General features: G+C 47.9%; 1 protein-coding gene across 1 annotated transcript in view; it reads left to right on the top strand.

Moving 5' to 3' along the window:
• Nucleotides 1-21,101, top strand: part of NECAB2 (N-terminal EF-hand calcium binding protein 2) — a 366,794-nt gene that overhangs the window by 333,832 nt on the left and 11,861 nt on the right. The window contains exons 10-11 of the mRNA XM_075008621.1: nucleotides 15,007-15,119; nucleotides 16,686-16,763. Coding sequence (XP_074864722.1) covers nucleotides 15,007-15,119; nucleotides 16,686-16,763 — 191 coding nt within the window. The remainder of the gene's footprint in view (nucleotides 1-15,006; nucleotides 15,120-16,685; nucleotides 16,764-21,101) is intronic.

Genomic DNA, 21,101 nt, shown 5'->3' with positions numbered 1-21,101 from the left:
GCTTGAACTTGAGTTTTACCATGACCAAATGGTGGTCTGAATGTACATCTGCTCCTCTTCTAGCGCAGGTGTCCTGCACTGATCTTCTGAATGAACAGCTGATACAGATGTGATCAATCTGGTTTTCTGACTGGTGGTGCGGTGAAACGCAAGTGACCTTATGGATCCTTTTGTGTGAAAAAACACTACCACCTATCACCAATCTGTTGAAGGAACAAAAGTCACAGTAGCACTGCCCATTTTCATTTATGTTGCCTAGGCCTTCATTTCCCATGGTCTGTTCTCTGCCTGTATTCATGCTTCCAATTTTCACAGTGAAGTCGCCCATCAAAATCAACAGCATATCCTTCTTTGCTTTCTGGTTCACATCACTTTGTGGTTTCTCATAGAAGTCGGTTTTATATTCCTCAGCTGTTTCATTGGTTGGTGCATAGTATTGCACAATTAGTACGTTTCACACTTTGGTGTAGAATCTGGCTGTGATGATGCACATTGATACTGGTGTCCACTCCATTAAAGCACCAGATGCCTCTCCTGATAACATAAAGCCAACACCTTCTGTGTGTGGTGCACCCTCTTCTTCATGTCCTGAGTAGTTGAAGGTTTCACCAGTTGCCAGGTGTAGCTGCCCAGATTGTGTCCATCTTGTCTCACACAAGCCCAAAACTGCAAGTTTCATCTCTGCTGCAATCTGTGCTGTCTTCTCTGCTTGATACATGGTCTGAACATTGACCATACCAAACTGAGTGGTCTAGCTCCAAATGTGAGACAACCAGGCCTTTAAATGGGAAATAAAGACAACACATGTGGGACACTAGAAGAGGAAGTTTGAAATGCCAGTGGATTCAGGTATGTAGAGCATTCAAAGCTTTCCACAGTCTCTGTTGCTTGTTCGTTTCTGATATACAGTGAGATTACAACAAATTTGTGGGGAAAGGATTGTCTTCCGATGCAGGTCACAGAATCATAACATCACAGAAGATTAAGGTTGGAAGAGATTTCAAAGCTGGACCACCACAATTAAGTCATCCCAGGCAGGGCTTTGTCAAGCCTGGCCTTATGGATGGAGATTCCACCACCTCCACAGGCAGCCCCTCCCAGTGCTTCATCACCCTCCTTGTGAAAGTGGTGTCCTAATATCCAGCTAAGACCCCCTCCCCTCCACTGTAACTTGAAACCATTTTTTCTTGTTCTGTCACCTGGCACCACTGAGATGGTGAGATGGTTTCATCCTCTTTGGAACCCCTGTCACATCAATGGATTTTTATATTTGGTCTGGAAGCCATTTTCATGCCAGTGTGGCTGTTGGCCCCAAATACTGTGCCGGGGGAAGTGAGGGCAGGCATTTGAGGTGTCTAATGAAAGCTGATGATGCCATGGATCTATGTATACTACTTATATGTCTGTATCCTGTATGTGGGTAAAGTTACGGATTTTAGCTATGTATTAGAAAATGTTCTAGTGCTAAGCTTCCCAATAGCTGTGAATTTAGTGCCAGCCAGGACACTGGTCTAAACAGTGAGGTGGAAACCAGGTGCTCGGATGTCAAATCCACCTCCCAGATGCTTGGGACTTGTCAGTGGAATGCAGACTACCAGTCAGATGACATGAGCTGAGCAAATGAACTGAAAGATGATGTACAGACATAGATTCTATTAGTTTCTATGATGAAGTAACTGGCTCTGTGGATATGGGAAAGTCAGTGGATGTGATATACCTTGACTTCAGTAAGGCTTTTGATACAATCTCCCACAACATTCTTGCCCACAAGTTAAGGAAGTATGGATTGGATACATGGACTATAAGATGAATAGAAAGCAGGCTTGACAGTCAGGCCCAATGTGTAGTGGTCAGTGACTCAATATCTGGATGGCGGTCGGTTTCAAGCGGAGTGCCACAAGGCTCAGTTCTGGGGCCGGTGTTGTTCAACATCTTTATTAATGACCTGGATAAGGGACTGGATTGCGCCCTCAGCAAGTTTGCAGGTCACACCATGCTAAGGGGAGAGGTAGATACATTGGAGGGTAGAGATAGGATTGAAAGTGACCTGGATAAATTGGAGGACTGGACCAAAAGAAATCTGATGCAGTTCAACAAGGAGAAGTGTAGAGTCCTGCACCTGGGACGGAAGAATCCCCAGCATTGTTATAGGCTGGGGATGGACTGGCTAAGCAGCAGCAGTGGTAAAGGACCTAGGGACTATAGTGGATGAAAGGCTCGATATGAGTAAACAGTGTGCTCTTGTAGCCAAAAAGGCCAATGGCATATTAGGGTGCAGAAGGAGGAGCATTTCGAGCAGATCTAGAGAGGTTGTTGTTCCCCTCTATTCGGCACTGTTGAGGCCACATCTCCAAGTTGATATCGCTGCACTGCAAGAGACGCGACTCGCAGATTCGGGATCTCTAAAGGAAAAGGACTACACCTTTTTTGTGGCAGGGTAAAGCCCAAGAAGAACCCAGAGAGCATGGTGTTGTCTTTGCTGTCAGAAACACCCTTCTACAAATGGTTGATTTAGTCATGGGCAGATCAGAAAGACTTCTTCGGCTCACGCTTCAAACTTGTGCCGGTCCTGTCCACCTGATCAGCACTTATGCTCCAGCCCTGTACACCACACCAGAAGTAAAAGACAAGTTCTATGACATGCTTAGTGCTGCTGTAGCGGAAATACCTGCTCGTGAGCAACTGTACATCCTGGGTGACTTCAATGCAAGAGTTGGAGCTGATTGGGCCTCATGGCCTTCCTGCTTAGGACGCTTCAGTGTGGGAAAAATGAATGACAATGGACAGCGTCTCCTTGAACTGTGCATGTACCACAATCTGTGCATCACAAACACATTCTTCTGAACGAAGCCACAGCACAGAGTGTCGTGGAGACACCCACGCTCGAAGCACTGGCATCAACTAGATGTGGTCATCACTAGGCGTAATAACCTCAAAAACATCCTTCTGACATGCAGCTATCATAGTGCTGACTGTGATACAGATCACTCGCTAGTTTGCTCCAAGCTCAAGCTGAGACCCAAGAAGCTGTACCGCTCTAAACCTGCTGGAAGGCCCCGCATTGACGCCAGAAAGATGGCAAACTCAGAGAAAGCTGAAAAGTTCAGAGAGACCCTCCAGGAAAATCTGCGCAGCGGCCCTTGGGGCGCCGATGCAACATCCAAATGGCAACATCTGAGGGATACAGTTTATAACACGGCCTTGTCGGTGTTTGGAAGAAGAGCTAGAAACACGAACGACTAGTTCGAAGCTAACTCCGATGAGATGGTTCCAGTCATTGAAAAGAAGCGCGCTGCACTCCTGGAGAACAAACGCTCACCGAGCCAGAGTACCCAGCAAGCACTTAGAGAGGCCAGAAGAACAGTACAGCAGACAGCCAGGCGCTGTGCCAACAGCCATTAGCTCCAGATATGCAGCAGCATCCGGACCTGTGCCGACTTTGGTAATCTCAGAGGAATGTACGAGGGTATGAGGAAGGCAGTAGGACCCACCCAGAACAAGATGGCATCTCTGAAATCCAAATCTGGTGAAGTCATTGCTGACAAAGCCAAACAGATGGAGTGCTGGGTTGAGCACTACTCCGAGCTGTACTCACGTGAGAACGTTGTGGTTGACACAGCCCTCGATGCCGTCGAGCTCCTACCAATAATGGACGAACTGGATCAACAACCAACTGTGGATGAACTGAAGAGAGCCATCGACAGCATTGCAGCAGGAAAGGCCCCTGGTCAGGATGGTATACCACCAGAGGTAATCAAGTGTGCCGTGGACACACTCCTGGAACCCCTACATGAGCTACTGTGCCTGTGCTGGAAAGAGGGTGAGGTTCCACAGGATATGCTCGACGCTAACATTGTAACGTTGTATAAGAACAAAGGAGACAGAAGTGACTGCAACAATTACCATGGAATCTCCCTCCAAAGCGTCACTGGTAAACTATTCACTCGCGTCATCCTTGGCAGACTCCAGAAGATTGCTGAGATGGTGTACCCCGAATCGCAGTGCGGATTCCGCGCAGAGAGGTCTACCGTTGACATGGTCTTCTCTTTAAGGCAGCTGCAGGAGAAGTGCAGGGAGCAGAGAAAGCCACTCAACATAGCCTTCATCGACCTGACCAAGGCCTTTGACTTGGTCAGCAGAGACGGTCTGTTCAAACTGTTCCACAAGATAGGCTGTCCTCCACGGTTACTCAAGATGATCCAGTCATTCCACGAAGACATGAGAGGAACCATCCAATATGACGATGCATTATCGGATGCTTTCAGAATCAGGAGTGGCATCAAACAAGGATGCGTGCTTGCTCTGACATTGTTCGGGATCTTCTTCGCACTCCTCCTGAAGCATGCCTTTGGATCTTCAACAGAGAGCATCTTGCTGCACACAAGATCTGATGGGAAACTGTTTAACCTTGCAAGGCTGAAAGCTAAGTCTAAGGTGCGAGAAGTCCTCATCAGAGACATGCTGTTCGCAGACGATGCTGCTGTAGTGTCTCACACAGAAGACCAGCTTCAAAAACTACTGGATCGGTTCTCCAAAGCGTGCAAGGACTCTGGGCTTACCATCAGCCTAAAGAAGACAAATATACTCGGTCAGGATGTTGCTGAATCCCCATCAATCAGCATTGACAACTATACGTTAGAGGTCGTCCACGAGTTCGTTTACCTCGGGTCCACCATCACTGACACCCTGTCGTTGGACACTGAGCTAAATAGGAGGATTGGAAAAGCAGCCACAACTCTGTCCAGACTCAGCAAGAGAGTGTGGAATAACAACAAGCTGTACACTCACACCAAAATGCAAGTCTACAGAGCCTGCATCCTCAGCACCCTCCTTTATGGCAGCGAGACTTGGACCCTCTATGCCCGCCAGGAAAAGAGGCTGAACGTCTTCCACTTGCGTTGCCTCAGGCGCATCCTTGGAATATCATGGAAGGACAGAGTGACCACTGCCGCCGTCCTCGAGCAAGCTGGAATCCCAACCATGCACACCCTCCTCAGGCAGCATCGACTCCGCTGGCTTGGCCACGTCCACAGGATGAATGATGGAAGGATTCCAAAAGACATCCTGTATGGTGAGCTAGCCTCTGGCAAAAGACCTCCCAGACATCCCCAGTTGTGCTACAAAGATGTCTGCAAGAGAGACCTCAGAGAGGTAGACATCGAGCTGGACAACTGGGAAGAACTAGCAGACGACCACAGCAGATGGAGGCAGGGGTTACACAAGGGCCTTCAGAACGGCGAGATGAAGATCAGACAGCCAGCAGAGGAGAAGCGAGCTCACAGAAAGCGCAATAAGGACTTGCCAGACACCCACTACATCTGCAAGAGGTGCAGCAAGGACTGTCACTCTCATGTGGATCTTCATAGTCACAATAGACGCTGTAAGTGAAGTCCTCAATTGAAACTTTAAAGGGCGCGATCCATAGTCTATGCAGACTGAAGGATGCCTACTACTACTACTACTGAGGCCACATCTGGAGTATTACATTCAGTTTTGGGCCCCCAGTAAAGAAAGGATGTGGGTGTGCTGGAGCAGGTTCAGTGGAGGGCAACGAAAATGATTAAGGGGCCGGAGCACGTGACCTATGAGGAGAGGCTGAGGGATTTTGGCCTATTTAGTTTGCAGAAGAGAAGACTGAGGGTGATTTAATAGCAGTCTTCAACTTCCTAAGGGGAGCTCTAAAAGGGATGGAGAGAAACTGTTCTCAGTGGTGACAGATGGCAGAACAAGGAGTAGTGGTCTGAAATTACAGAATGAGAAGAGTAGGTTGGATATTAGGAAAAACTACTTCACCAGGGCTGTGTCTACACGTGCCCCAAACTTCGAAATGGCCATGCAAATGGCCATTTCGAAGTTTACTAATGAAGCGCTGAAATGCATATTCAGCGCTTCATTAGCATGCGGGCGGCAGCGGCGCTTCGAAATTGACGAGCCTTGCCGCCGCGCGGCGCGTCCCGACGGGGCTCCTTTTCGAAAGGACGCCGCCTACTTCGAAGTCCCCTTATTCCCATGAGCTCATGGTAAACTTGCATGAGCAAATAGTAAACTTGCATTAGTAAATATGCATTTCAGCGCTTCATTAGTAAACTTCGAAATGGCCATTTGCATGGCCATTTCGAAGTTTGGGGCACGTGTAGACACAGCCCTGGTGAAGTAGTTTTTCCTAATATCCAACCTACTCTTCTCATTCTGTAATTTCAGACCACTACTCCTTGTTCTGCCATCTGTCACCACTGAGAACAGTTTCTCTCCATCCCTTTTAGAGCTCCCCTTAGGAAGTTGAAGCATGCATGAGCTCCCCTTAGGAAGTTGAAGCATGCATGAGCTCATGGGAATAAGGGGACTTCGAAGTAGGCGGCGTCCTTTCGAAAAGGAGCCCCGTCGGGACGCGCCGCACGGTGGCAAGGCTCGTCAATTTCGAAGCGCCGCTGCCGCCCGCATGCTAATGAAGCGCTGAATATGCATTTCAGCGCTTCATTAGTAAACTTCGAAATGGCCATTTGCATGGCCATTTCGAAGTTTGGGGCACGTGTAGACGTAGCCCAGGAGAGTGGTGAAGTGCTGGAATGCGTTGCCTAGAGAGGTGGTGGAATCTCCATCCCTAGAGGTTTTTAAGTCCCAGCTTGACATAGTCATGGATGGGATGACTTAGTTGGGGTTGATTATGCTTGGGGCAGGGGGCTGGACTCGATGACCTCTTGAGGTCCTTTCCAGCTCTGTGATTCTATAATTCTATGATTTCATCTGCCATGTAAATGATGGCATGCTGGCCAAACCAGCAACCAATGGCAGTCTGCCACAACAGCCCACCTGAGTCAGGTGGGGGCGGACCTTCAAGGGACTATGGGAAGAAGAAAGGGCTTTGTCCCTGAGCACAAGAACACAAAGGATAATGTGCACTTAGCAGTGTCCATCTTAAATCTTTGGTCTTTTGGTCTCCAAGGGTCCATGTCCCAGCATGTGGACCCCAGAGGACCAGATCTACAGTGCTCCAGTAACTGATACTATGTGACCTAAGATGGCCTTTCAGAGACTGCTGGCCAGAATTAATAACTCTAATATATGTAAAGTGTTGCTTTAACAATTTTTCTCTCTAACCCTTTTTTATTAATAAATCGTTAGATATTTAGATCTAAAGGATTGCTGAGCATGGTGATTTGGGTAAGATCCAAGTATATTTTGACCAGGAACTGGGGCTGGACCCTTTGGGGCCCAGAAGAATCTGTGTGGTGTTGGTGAAATAGGCTTTAAAAAACTTTTCACCTGATTTGGGGTTGTTGGTCTGGGCTGGTATAGCAGCTGGCAAGTCTGTGGGTCTGCTTGTGTGGCTTCTGGCTGTCCGAGGGACTGGCCTAAGTGCTGTTGTGGCTGGTTGGATATACCTTAGTGAGAAGGAAATCCCAGCCTGGGGCTGTAAGTAGCCCAGATTTTAAGCAAAAGTACCGTGGATTGATTTCTCTAGCTGCGCCCAGAAACCCCATCCTATTACAACCTCTTGAATTGAAGGCTGCTATCAAATCACCCCTCATTCTTCTTTTTGGAAGGCTAAATAGGTTCCGTTTCCTCAACCTCTACTCATAATCCCCAGACTCCTAATCATTTCTAGTACCCATCTCTGGACTCTGTCCAATTTGTCCACATCCTTGTTGTAGTGAGGACCCCAAAACTGGATGCAATACTCCAGATGTGGCATCACTGCTTCTCTTGAGCTGCTGGCCATTCTTCCAATAATGCAGCCCAATATGCAGTTAACCTGTTAGGCAACAAGGACACACGGTTGACTCACATCCAGTTTCTCATCTAGTGTAGTCCCAAGGTCCTTTTCTGCAGAACTACTCTTAGCCAGTTGGTCCCCAGCCTGCAGCAATTCATGGGATACTTCTTCCCTGATTGCAGGACTCTGCACTTGTCCTTGTTGAACATCACTAGATTTCTTTTGGCCTCATCCTCTAATACGTCTGGTTCACTGCAGACCATATCCCTTCCCTCCTGTGTATTTACCACTCCCTCCAGCTTAGTGTCTTTCATGCAGTTGCTGAGGGTACATGCCCACCCGTCATCCAGCTCATTAATGAAGATGTTGAACAAAACTGGTTCCATAAGTGTCTCCTGGGGCACTCTGCTTTAGAATCTTTTTCCAACTAGATATCAAGCCGCTGATCACTTATACATGGAGCCCAGTGATCTAGCCAGCTTTCTATCCACCGTATAGTCCATTCATCTCAATCCATAACTTGTTGGCAAGTATACTCTGGGACACCGTATTGAAAGCTTTGCTAAAGTCAAGATCTGCTACATGTACTGCTTTCCTCATATCCACAGAGCCCGTCATAGAAGGTAATTAGGTTGGTCAGGCACAACTTGCGCTGGTGAATCCATGTACACTTTTCATGATCACCTTCCTCTCCTTCATGGGTTTCAAAATAGATGCCTCGAGGACCTGCCTGTATGATTTTTTTTCCAGGGACTGAGGTGAGGCTCTGTTTGGTCTCTGGTTTATCTCAGGTCATATGTGGCTGACTTGAGAAGGTTTGTTTTGAAATACTCAAACCCCAGGTAACTCTGCAGAATCTTTCACCTGTTTTAGCTTTCCTTCCCTGAGACACCCAAGACAATGATAATTTTTAACACTGATTGGATTGTCACCACCCTTTAATTAGACAGTACTCCAGCCTATACTGCAACTCAACTCTGTGATCCTGTACAGGAGTTGGGATACACCTATTCATAGAATCACAGAACACTAGAGATGGAAGGGACATCAAGAGGTCATCGAGTCCAGTTTTCTGTCCTCTTGGCAGGACCAAACACCATCTAGATCATCCCTGATAGGTGTCTGTCTAACCTGCTCTTAAAAGCCTCCAGCAATGGAGATTCCACAACCTCCCTAGGTAATTTATTCCAGTGTTTAACCACCCTGACAATTAGGAAGTTTTTCCAAATGTGTAATCTAAACCTTCCTTGCTATAGTTTAAGCCCATTGCTCCTTGTCCTGTCCTCAGAGGCCAAGGAAAGCAATTTTTCTCCCTCGTCCTTGTAACCCTCTTTGAGGTACTTGAAAACCGCTATCATATCCCCTCTGAATCTTCTCTTTTCTAAACTAAGCAAGCTCAGTTCTTTCAGTCTTCCCTCATAGGTCATGTTCTCTAGACCTTTAATCATTCTTTTTGCTCTTCCCTGGACCTTTTCCAATTTCTCCACATCTTTCTTGGAATGTCGTGCCCAGAACTGGACACCATACTCCAACTGAGGCCTGATGAGCACTGAGTAGAGCAGAAGAATGACTTCTCGTATCTTGCTCACAACGCTCCTGTTAATACATCCCAGAATCATGTTTGCTTTTTTGGCAACCGCATCACACTGTTGACTCATATTTAGCTTGTTGTCCACTATGACCCCAAAGTCCCTTTCCACGGTACTCCTTCTTAGAGAGTCGCTTCCTGTTCTATGTGTATGAAACTGATTGTTTCTTCCTAAGTGGAGTATTTTGCATTTGTCCTTATTAAACTTCATCCTGTTCACCTCAGACCATTTCCCCAGTTTGTCCAGTTCATTCTGAATTATGAGCCTATCCTTCAAAGCAGTTGCAACTGTTCCCGACTTGGTATTGTCTGCAAACTTAGTAAGCATACTGTCTATGCCAATATCTAAATCGTTGATGAAGATATTGAATAGAACTGTTCCCAAAACACATCCCGGCAGAACCCCACTTGTTATGCCCTTCCAGCGTGACTGCAAACCATTAATAACTACTCTCAGAGAACAGTTATCCAGCCAGTTATGCACCCACCATATAGTGGCCCCATCTAAGCTGTATTTGCTTAGTTTATTCATAAGAAGATCATGCAAGACCATGTCAAATGCCTTACTACAGTCTAGGTATACCACATCCACCGCCTCTCCCTTATCCACAAGACTTGTTATCCTGTCCAAAAAGAAGCTATCGGATTGGTCTGGCATGATTTGTTGTTTACAAATCCATGCTGGCTGTTATCTATCACCTTATGTTCATCCAGATGTTTGCATATGAATTCCTTCATTATTTGCTCCATTATCTTTCCTGGCACATAAGTTAAACTGGCTACTCTGTATTTTCCTGGGTTTTTCTTTTTTCCCTTTTTATAGATTTGCGCTTTTCCAATCTTCTGGAAGCTCTCCCAACTTCCAGGACTTTTCAAAGATGATAGCTAAAGGCCAAAAACCTCTTCTATCAGCTCCTTAAGTATTCTAGGATGCATTTCATCAGGACATGGTGATTTGAAGACAATTAATTTTTCTAAGTAATTTTAACTTGTTCTTTATGCATTTTATCCTCTAAAACTGCCCCCTTTCCACTAACGTGTATTATGTTAGGCATTTCTGCTTCAGCCTTCTTGGTGAAAACTGAAACAAAGAAGTCATTAAGCACCTCTGCCATTTCCAAGTTTCCTGATATTGTTTCTCCCTCCTCACCAAGTAGTGGGCTACCCTGTCATTGGTCTTCCTCTTGCTTCTAATATATGTATAGAATGACTTCTTCTTACTCTTTATGTTTCTAGCTAATTTGAGCTTGTTTTGTGCCTTGGCCTTTCTAATCTTGCCCAAGCTACCTTCCACTTTCAAATTCTCAAAGAGTTCCTCCCTATTTGTTAAAATCAGATCTAGAACTGCTCCCCCGTGCCCCAGTAGCTTTTTCCACCTTCTGAAATAAAAAAAATTATCATCCATGCTGTCCAAAAACTTTCTGGATATTCTGTGCCTCGCTCTGTTAGTTTCCCAAATGCCAGGATAGTTGAAGTCCCCCATCACCACCAAGTCCTGTGTTGGGGATAATTTTGTTAATTGTTTAGAGAAAGTTTCATCCACCTCTCCTACCTGTCTAGGTGGTCTGTCATAGACCCCATCACAACATCACCCTTGTTTTTACCCCTTTTAATTTAACCCAGAGACTCTCAACATGTCTGTCTCCTGTATCTATCTCCACTTCAGGCCAGGTGTGCACATTTTTGATGTATAAGGCAACACCTCATCCCTGTTTACCAGGGCTATCCTTCCTGAGTAAGTTGTACCCTCCTATACCAATATTCCAATCATGCATATTATCCCACCAAGTTTCTGTGATACTAATTACATCATAGTTGTGTTGTTTATTAGGATTTCAAGTTCTTCCTGGTTATTACCCATGCTTCTTGCATTTGTATATAGGCATCTAAGATACTGATTTGCTTCTTTCCCCGCCTTCTGCTAGTCCCTCTTTTTTATCTGCTATTATAGCCCATGATCCCTCCTATTTCCAACCCAACTCCCAAGTCTTCAGGTTTTTTTACTTACCTGTGGGCTTTGGTCACCTGTCCACATAGAACCTAGTTTAAAGCCCCCCTCACTAGGTTAGCCAGTCTTGATCCAAATACATCCTTCCCATTCCTTGAAAGGTGAATTCCATCCCTGCTTAGCAGTCCTTCATGGAACAGCATCCCATGATCGAGGAAGCCAAAGCGCTCCTGGTGACACCATCCTCGCAGCCAGGCATTCACCTCCAGAATGCACCTGTCTCTGCCTGGGTCCGTACCCTGGACAGGAAGGATTGAGGAGAGCAGCACCTCCGCTCCCAACTCCTTCACCTGGGCTCCCAGAGCCCTGTAGTCATGCTTGATCTGCTCAGGGTTACACCTTGCAGTATCATTCATGCCCCACATGGATGAATAGTATAGGGTAGTAGTTAGTAGGCCGGGTAATCCTTGACAATGCCTCCGTAACGTCTCAGATATGGGCTCCTGGCAGGCAGCATACCTCCCAGGATGACATGTCAGGGCGACAGGTGGGTGCCTCCATCCCCCTCAGAAAGGAGTCTCCTACGACCACTATCCTGCATTTCTTTCTTATAGTGGTGGCAGCAGATCTCCCAGCCTTGGGGGTACAAGGCTTCTCTGATTCACCTGCAGGGGGTGATTCCTTATCTCCTGTATCTCCCATAACCAGAATGGCAAAACTGTTTCCCTGTACCACAGTGGGAAAATTGGGAGCTGCAAGTGTCCCCCCTGAGCCATCTCCACCTCCACTGATGATGTGTCAGCACCATCTTTACCTCAGCTGTCGCCACATGAACGCTGTCCAGGAAGTGCTTGTGGACTCTGATACTCCTAAGCCCTAGTTACCTCTTCCTGTAGCTCCACCAACTGCTTCCTGAGAGCTTCTGTCAGAAGACACCTTCCACATTGGATGGTCTCCCCAGCCTGGACTTCAGTAGGTGGGAATTGCAAGTAACAGTCCCTGCAAAATCAATCAGGGTTTAGGGGGAGCCATCCCTGGTCAAGAGGTCTGTCTGACTACAGGTGCAGGTGGAGGAGAGAGGAGCAGCGCTGGAACACATGTTGAGGGTCTTCCTAACCACAGTGGAACCCCTCTGTCAAACTCCCTCTTAAAACTGACCTCTCTGCAGCCCCCCGCCCACTTCACTCCCCTGATCGCTCTGACTCTGGCTTTGAAAGCCCGCAAACCTCAGTCAGGCCTCCCACTCATTAGTCACACAGAGGAAGACTGGTCCTGAGGCTGATCAATGGCAATCAAGGGTACAAGGGATCAAAAAGACTCCAACCCTCCCACACACACAATCCCAACTACGATAGTAACTGAAACTGAACTCACCTGCACTCAGAAATCTAAATATAACCAGTCAGGCAAACTCAACATGGTAGTTCGGGATATAGTTTTTTGTCTAAAAGTTCTAGACAATGCAAAAATGGAACTAGCTCCCCTCTCAACTCCTCCTCTAAACTCCCTTCTCAAAACTCCTTCCAGTTTGCAATCACCTGTTCACAAGCACCTTTCTACTGTTTTGAAGCACAGAATCACAGGGCTGGAAGCGTCCTCAGGAGGTCATCTAGTCCAGCCCCCTGCTTCAAGCAGGATCAACCCCTACTAAGATATCCCAGCCAGGACCTTGTCCAGCCGGGACTTAAAAACCTCAAGGGATGGAGAATCCACCACCTCTCTAGGCAAAGCATTCCAATGCTTCACCGCCCACCTGGTGAAGAAGTTTTTCCTAATATCTAACCTACACCTTTCCCTCTTCAACTTCTGACCATTACTCCTTGTTCTGCCATCTGACACCACTGAGAACAATTTCTCACCCTCCTCTCTAGAGCTCCCCTTCAGGAAGTTGAAGGCTGCTATTAAATCACCTCTAAGTCTTCTCTTCTGTAAACTAAACAAGCCCAAATCCCTCAGCCTATCCTCATAGGTCTTGTGCTCCAGACCCTTAATCATTTTTGTCGTCCTTCACTGAACCTGCTCAAGCAAATCCACATCCTGGACACAATATTCCACAAACTGGACACAATATTCCAGATGTGGACTCACCAGTGCCAAATAAAGAGGAATAACTACTTCCCTAGATCTGCTCGAAATGCTCCTCCTAATGCACCCCAGTATGCCGTTAGCTTTCTTGGCTACAAGGGCACACTGTTTACTCATATCGAGCCTTTCATCCACCATAACCCCTAGGTCCCTTTCCATCATACTGCTGCTGAGCCAGTCGGTTCCCAGCCTATAACAATGTTTGGGATTCTTCCGCCCCAGGTGCAGGACTCTACACTTCTCCTTATTGAACTGCATCAGATTTCTTTTGGCCCAGTCCTCCAATTTATCCAGGTCCCTCTGGATTCTCTCTCTATCCTCCAACAAATCTACCTCTCCCCCTAGTTTTGTGTCGTCCGCAAACTTGCTGAGGGTGCAACCCAGTCCCTCATCCAGGTCATTAATAAAGATGTTGAATAACACCGGCCCCAGAACCGAGCCTTGTGGCACTCTGCTTGAAACAGACCGCCATCCAGATATTGAGCCATTGATCACTACCCGTTGGGCCCGACCATCAAGTCAGCTTTCTGTCCATCTTATAGTCCAAGGATCCAATCCATATTTCCTTAACTTATGGACAAGAATGTTGTGGGAGACCGTATCAAAAGCCTTGCTGAAGTCAAGGTATATCACATCCACTGACTTCCCCATGTCCACAGAGCTTGTTACATCGTCATAGAAGCTGATCAGATTGGTGAGGCAGGCCTTGCCCCTGGTGAATCCATGTTGGCTACTTTTGATCACTTTCCCCTCTTCCAAGTGCTCCAAAATGGATTCCTTGAGGATTCCCTCCATTATTTTCCCAGGGATTGAGGTAAGGCTGATGGGTCTGTAGTTCCCTGGATTGTCCTTCTTTCCTTTTTTAAACATAGGCACTATGTTTGCATTCTTCCAGTCATCCGGTATCTCCCCCGATTTCCAAGAGTCTTCAAGAATAATGGCTAAAGGTTCAGCAATGACCTCTGCCAATTCCCTAGGGTGCATTAAATCCAGACCCATGGACTTGTGCACATCTAGTTTTTCTAGATAGCTCAGAACTTGTTCCTTCCCCACAGATGGCTGCCCTCCACCTTCCCGTACTGCATCATCTAGGACCATCATTGGGAAGTTGACTTCGTCTGTGAAGAAGCTTTCATGATCACTAGTGTCTGATGATGTAAAGGAAAAATATGCAGTGCCTTTTTCAACCTTACAAATACTACCCGGTTAACTACTGATCAACTGAGAACTGATATCAACAGAAATTCTTGATGTGTTTATTATTTGTATTGTTGTAGCACTTAGAAGCCCTAACTGAGATAATTGTGCTGGCCACTGTACTCCTGTATGGTAAGATATTGCCCTGGCCAAGACAAGACAAAAGTTAACAGAGCTGAAATGACTTGCCCAAAGTCACATTGCAGTGAAAGAGCAGAAATAGAGCCAAGGTCTCCTGACCCCCAGTCCAGTGTTTTATCTACAAGTTGGTGCTTGCTTTACTGCTAGTCTGTGAAACAGGGCCCTCAGTGACAAGTAATTAAATCGAGCCAGAGAGCATAAAAATGGCAGGAGGTGACTTCCAAGACTGTGATTGTGACATGAAACGAAGAAATCGACCAGCTTTATTCTCCAGCTGATTTAGAACTCATCTGTTCTGTTGTTGTTGGTTTTTTTTTTCCATTGCCGTTTCAGTATCTCTTTTTGGTACGGAATGAGATGACAGTTTCCCAGAAGCACCTGGGGGAATTCTGTAGCTCCCTTAAGCAGTACCTGAAGAATGTGGCCGGACAGAGAGACTGTTTCCAGTAAGTATGATTCACCATCTGTCTGCAGGAAAAGGGAAAGAATTCTTTCAAAGAATGCATCCCTTCAAGTTTAACACATAGCACCACTATAGCTTTAATTGCTCAAATGCCAGCAGCGTTGCCAGTTATAAAAAACACATGCAAAACACAGTTCTAGTTGTGTCCTAGAGATAGCCCGAACCAAAATCCTACATTCAGTCACCCTCAAAATGGGGCAGAAAGGGGCAAGGACTATTTGAAATCAAAACCTGGATTTATATCCAAATTATGTCTTTGTAATGGATCCACCCAAACCCCCAGATCAGAAATCTCACAGTTTAAGGGTGCTCAGATCTATTACAGCTGTTTCCATGTGAATCCTCTTTTGAGGTAATCCGGGCAGCGCTGCTGATCTGTGCATGTAGCAGTTTACGTTAATCTGAGCCATCAGGGTGATGTGTCATGGCGCTGGGCCCTCAGTGGAGAAGTGTGTGTTCTAAGCTGTGTAAATGGATACAGTCACGTGTCAGAACCACTCAGACATCCGCTCAAGGAAACGCAGTGAGAGCTAAGACTCCCTTGTGTGAAAGCACAAGAGCCAAAGTCGAGTTGAGGGAAGCCATTTGCTCTGCAGGTGTATTAGCTAATGGCCTTCCCATGCAATCCCCTGGGTGGAAAGTGCTGCAGCTGTTTGCAAAGATGCGAGGTTGGGGAATGTGAGCTGCTGGGACACTTACTAGTTTGTTTGGAGAAAGGTTTTCCTCTTACCCTACCAAACAGAAAAGTCAGACATACGCTCTTCTCTAATTGGATGCACCAGATCTTTCCTCAGGCCTTGGCCAGGCAAACTTGTTGGTCTGTATTTTGCCTGCTGCTAAATTATTTAGTGGCCCAGATACTAAGAAAGATAAAGTAGCTCTGTTAGTCCAGTTCTGTGTTTCAAAGGCTGCTGTGATAGTGTGACAAGTAAACAGCTGTCTGTTTACACAACATCTTGGTTCACACAGGGCACGACCGTGACTGAGACTTTTAAATCATCTGTGCTATGGTGTCAGTCTCAGAAGCTCAAGCACCTATGAGGTGAAGAAATCCTGAAGCCGACATCCAGTCACTGTGCTGTGTGGCCTTCAGTCTTGCTCCTGACATGTGCTGACCACCCTGAGTGTCCACAGTTGGGAGCCGGGTTCCCTCTCATTTTTTTCCATACGGGGCCAAATAAATTTTGTTAAGTGCACCAAGGCATGTTTGGATGTGCATCACCAATAGAAACACGTGCTGCCCGCTGTAGATGGCTGCGGGTGCTGTGCTAGTCAGCTGGGCAGCACCTGAATCGCTCTCGGGCAGCCGCCCAAGTGCGCAGCTTCCAGTGAACACTGGTTCCAAGTGGGAGTTACGGGCGTGCAGAACATTTCAGTATCGGAGTAATTGTTGTTACTTCAGTGCCTGAAAGGGGGAGCTGGGCTATGTGGCACTCCTGGTAGCTGAGTGCCAGGCTTCCAGTGAGTTCCATGCAAGCTGGCTGGAATAGTTTGTCTTCCCAAGATACGTTTGTGTTTGCTTTTGATTTCTCTCTCTCATCCTTTTCAGTGTAACTGCAGTGAGGCTGCCGGACGGAGTCACTTTCATTGTCTATGAGTTCTGGGACTCCGAGGAGGACTGGAAGAGGTAGGATACCAATATTCCGTTTTAGGGGTTAAAAGTTACACATCACAGGTGAGTCTAAACTGCAGACTGGGAGCAATCCAACAGCCTTGGTTTTGGTCTAGGACCTTCCCGTTTCTGTATTCACACACACTCGAGAGGTACCAGATACCAATACCGATGTTTCATACTACATGGGAATCTCTTCCTAGCAGCATCTCGAGGTTCACTGTTGCTGTAATAGATTTTGATGTTCATTTTGCTTTTTGTTTGGTTGGATGGGAGCTGTTTCAAGGCTGGGTTTTATGAGCCCATTCACCAATAGCTCAGGGCTGCTAAGCTCAGAGGCAGGAAAGCACCCTGGCCCACTATCCCCTTGAGGCGGAAGTGCTGTGACCACAGGATGCAGCAGTAAGCTTATCCTTTGCAAACAGAGTAAGGGAAGAGCATTGTAGTGGTGTGGCTGCCCCACTCTAGCCAGAAGTGGGTGAAGCAGGCTGGAGGGAGCCTGCACAAAGCCTCAGCCAGTCAGAGAGAGGCTTGTAAGGAGCCAATGAGAAGGTGGCTTTCTGGAGCAGCCCAGTTATAAGGAGTTGTTCAGAAGAGCAGTGAGCAGTTAGGGTCTGATTAGGGAAGGGGCAGGACTGGTTCCCAGTGAGGGTGAAGCACCTCAGAGAGAATAAGGCTGGGCAGGCTCAGGAGAGAGGCTTCACCCTGCCACCCGCTAGGCTGCAGGCCTTGACACGAGGGCCAGGGAGGGTGAAAGAGTCACAAGGGAAGTGGCCCAGGGAGCAGGCGGCAGCTAAGGGAGAGTGAAGGGAGGCAGGACAGAGCCCCCGCCAGAGAGTCCCAGGGCCGGGACCCAGAGTAGTGGGTGGCCCTCAGTCCCTCCCTTTTCCATTAAACCACACTTTGCCACCAAGGAGAGAGGCCCATACAAACTGGCTAGACTTGGAGGTGGCATTTGGCCACACAGTGGGAGATGTATTGCTGACGGCTGCTGCTATCCCCAAAAGAGGGGCAAGAAACCAAGTAGCAGGCGTTGCCTGAGGAGGCTGCTCTCAGTAGTGACGGATGGCAGAACAAGGTGAAGTTACAGAGGGAGAGGGGGAGGTTGGATATTAGGAAAAACTATTTCATCAGGAGGGTGGTGAAGCACTGGAAAGTGTTGTCTAGAGAGGTGGTGGAATCTCCATCCCTAGAGGTTTTTAAGCTTGACAACGTCCTGGCTGGGATGATTTAGTTGGGGTTGGTCCTGCTTCAGGCAGGGGGCTGGACTTGATGACCTCCTGAGGTCCCTTCCAGCCCTGGGATTCTATGATTCTATGACACCACAGTCCTGAGCACAATGTGAGTCCAGAGCCAGAGGGTGTAGACCCCAGACAACAGCACTGAGCGATGACAGGAGAGACACCAGCCAGAAGAGGGAGCCCTACTGAGGACTGAGCTAATTCCTGAAATGACCAGCAGGAGGCGCCACAGCGGTGAGTCCAACTCCGCTTACAAGCATCAAAAAGCTCATCTTGCCTGTGACTGACTTGAGTGGGAGAGGTTCAGTGAAGGGGAGAGAAACGGCAGAGGGGAGGGTTACACTTCATTGGCCGGTGTGTTTCTGGTTGCTTCTCCACGTACTACAGAAAACACTGTACTTGATGGAAGCCGGGTGGCTGAAGTTCCATGCCAGGAGGAGCTGAGCAGAGGCTGTTGGCCCTCTGTGCTCCAACGGTCTTGTGCGTCTACATTTTTCGTTATTGCACCGTTTAAGCACATTTCCCTAGGCTCCATCTGCAGCAGGGTAGGCTCACGGTGGCGGTGCCACCTGCTGGTCATAGCGGGAATTCAGTCAGTTCCTCAGCAAGGGGCCCTCTTCTCTATTTTTCCCCCTCCCGGGGTGGATCAGCAGTCCTCAGTTCTGGCACCTGCCCGAGTGGCCAACTGCAGCCCCAAAGTCGAACCCCTTGCCTCAGGGGCAAGCTGCAATCTATATAATCCACACTTCAGGCCCATCCTCTACTCTGGGTCCTGGCCCAGGGACCGGTGTTCCCTCTCATCTTTTCCATTTACGAGTGGATTTTTTCCATCCCCGTTCAGAGTGAATGTGAATGTTGTCCCCCCATAGAAACAAAAACGTTGCTGTGGGTGCTCTGCTAATCAGCTGGACAGCATATGAATTTCGCCCAAGTGTCAACACAAGTTCACAGCTTACAGACCACAGCGAGGAACCCTCTGGTGGCAGCCTGGTCCTGTCCTCCTTCATTCCCCCTTAAATGCCCTCAGTGGTCCCTGGGCCACTTCTGTGTGACCTGGCACTTTCTCAGCCCTTGTATCAAAGCTGCATCCTGGCAGGTATCAGGCAAGAGCCTCTCTGCCCCCCTGAGCCTGCCCACCACGGCTCTGCCCAAGGTGCTTCCCCTTCACTGGGAGCTAGTCCTGCACCCTTGCTGGTCAGGACCCAGCTGCCCGCTGCTTTGCTGAGCAGCTCCTTATATCAGGGCTCTCACTGCAAGCCACACTCTGATTGACGCCCTATAAGCCTCTCCCTAATTGGAAGGCATTGCACAGGCTCCATCTGCCTTGCTCTTAACTTCTCCCTTGCCACAGGGGGGCAGCTGCCCCACTACAACATCCTGGCTACGTCTACGCTAGCACACTACGTCGAAGTAGCCTATTTCGACATAAGAACATCGAAATAGGCTACTTCTACACGTCCTCCAGGGCTGGTGCTGTCGACGTTCAACGTCGAAGTAACGACGGAGAACGTCGGAAGGAGCCGCCCTGGAAGGAAATGCAGAGCGTCCACACACACAAGTGCTCCCAGTTGAAATAAGGGGCCAGCAAAGCCCCAAGCTGCTCCTTTAAAGGGCCCCTCCCAGACACACTCGGCCTGCACAGCACAAGATCCACAGAGCTGACAACCAGTTGCAGATCCTGTGAACGCAGCATGGACCCGCAGCTGCAGCAGCAGCCAGAAGCCCTGGGCTAAGGGCTGCTGCGCACAGTGACCATAGAACCCCACAGAGGCTGGACAGAGCATCTCTCAACCCCTCAGCTGATGGCCGCCATGGAGGACCCCGCGATTTCTAAGTAGCGGGATGCGGATCATCTACACACACCCTACTTCGACATTCGACGATCTTCGGATGGGAATAGCGATTTCGATGTTTAGCCGCCTAACGTAGATTTCAACATCGTGCAGGCTACTTCGAAGTAGCTGGCTAGTGTAGACGCACCCACTGTTAGGGATCTCTTCTACAGGGTCCTACTGGGACATGTAACGAGCAGTGCGCAAATAACGAGCTGTATCTTGCATCTACATCCAGAACGGAAAGTGGTGTTGCACTTCTTAGAGGTAAAATTCATCATCCTAAGTGATGGCGAGTTAAATCATTGAAAAGAGCCTTAGGTAGATGTTAACCTATTTTACACTAGAGACCACCCCCAGAGTTACACTCATATGTATTTTTTTAGATGCCACAATTGGATTAAAGGAAAAGGGGAAACTAGCTTTCAAGCACACGCCCACACGCACTCACACCCTCCTGCACTCTTACATTGGCGAGCACAGGCAGGCCAAGAGTTGCACAGGGACAGCAGAGGAAGCCAGCCCACAGCAGGTCCAGGGTGTTCGCTTGTAGTCATGAATCCAGGGCTGCAAGCTGAGTGTATGATGCACACGCCCTGTCAGCTTGCTCTCTTGTCTGTATAGTGCTCAGGAGCAGTAAAGAGGAAGGGACCCAGGACCCTGGGTCACCTACTGCCTCCCAAGCCAATTAACTCCTGCAGAGAGGTGAAGGCAAGAAGCACTCCTGTGGCTTCAAACCCACTGTTTATATGTTTCAATCCAATAACAATTGTCCTGTCCCACAGCCCCGGCATGCGGTATGACCATAGGGTGGGACTTCGATCTTCTCCTGAGGGGAGCTTTGTATCTTTCTTGGGTGGATTGTTTTGCAAGGCTCAGCTCCTAGTATTCTCTGGCCATCCAGGTGCTGCTGGCAGCTGGTTGTCCAGGTAGTGTGGCTTCAGGGACTGATTCCATTGCAAGCACACCCACATTCACACTTTTCTCACTCACACAAAGGGAAGCTCGCTCCAGAGAAAGAAATCTCCCCTACAAAGGAAGAGCCAGGGTTTCCCACAAACTTAAGGTATCGCAAAACAATTTCTTGCAAACTTATAATACTTGGTTTAGCAGGACAAAACAAAACAAAGCTTACAGAAAGTTACAGGACTTGCATCTGTATTGTACTGGACTGAGCAGAAGTTTTATACAATAGTAGACAACATCTCTAATCAGAGGCACTCCAAGAACTTCCCCTTTTCAGGCACCAGGAATTTCAGGTTCGGCAAGCAAGTCCTGAG

The sequence above is a fragment of the Carettochelys insculpta genome, chromosome 14 (genome assembly GCF_033958435.1).
Source record: "Carettochelys insculpta isolate YL-2023 chromosome 14, ASM3395843v1, whole genome shotgun sequence".
NCBI lineage: Eukaryota > Metazoa > Chordata > Testudines > Carettochelyidae > Carettochelys > Carettochelys insculpta.
Note: the sequence above shows the minus strand (reverse complement) of the source record. Positions and strands in the feature narration are given on the sequence as shown.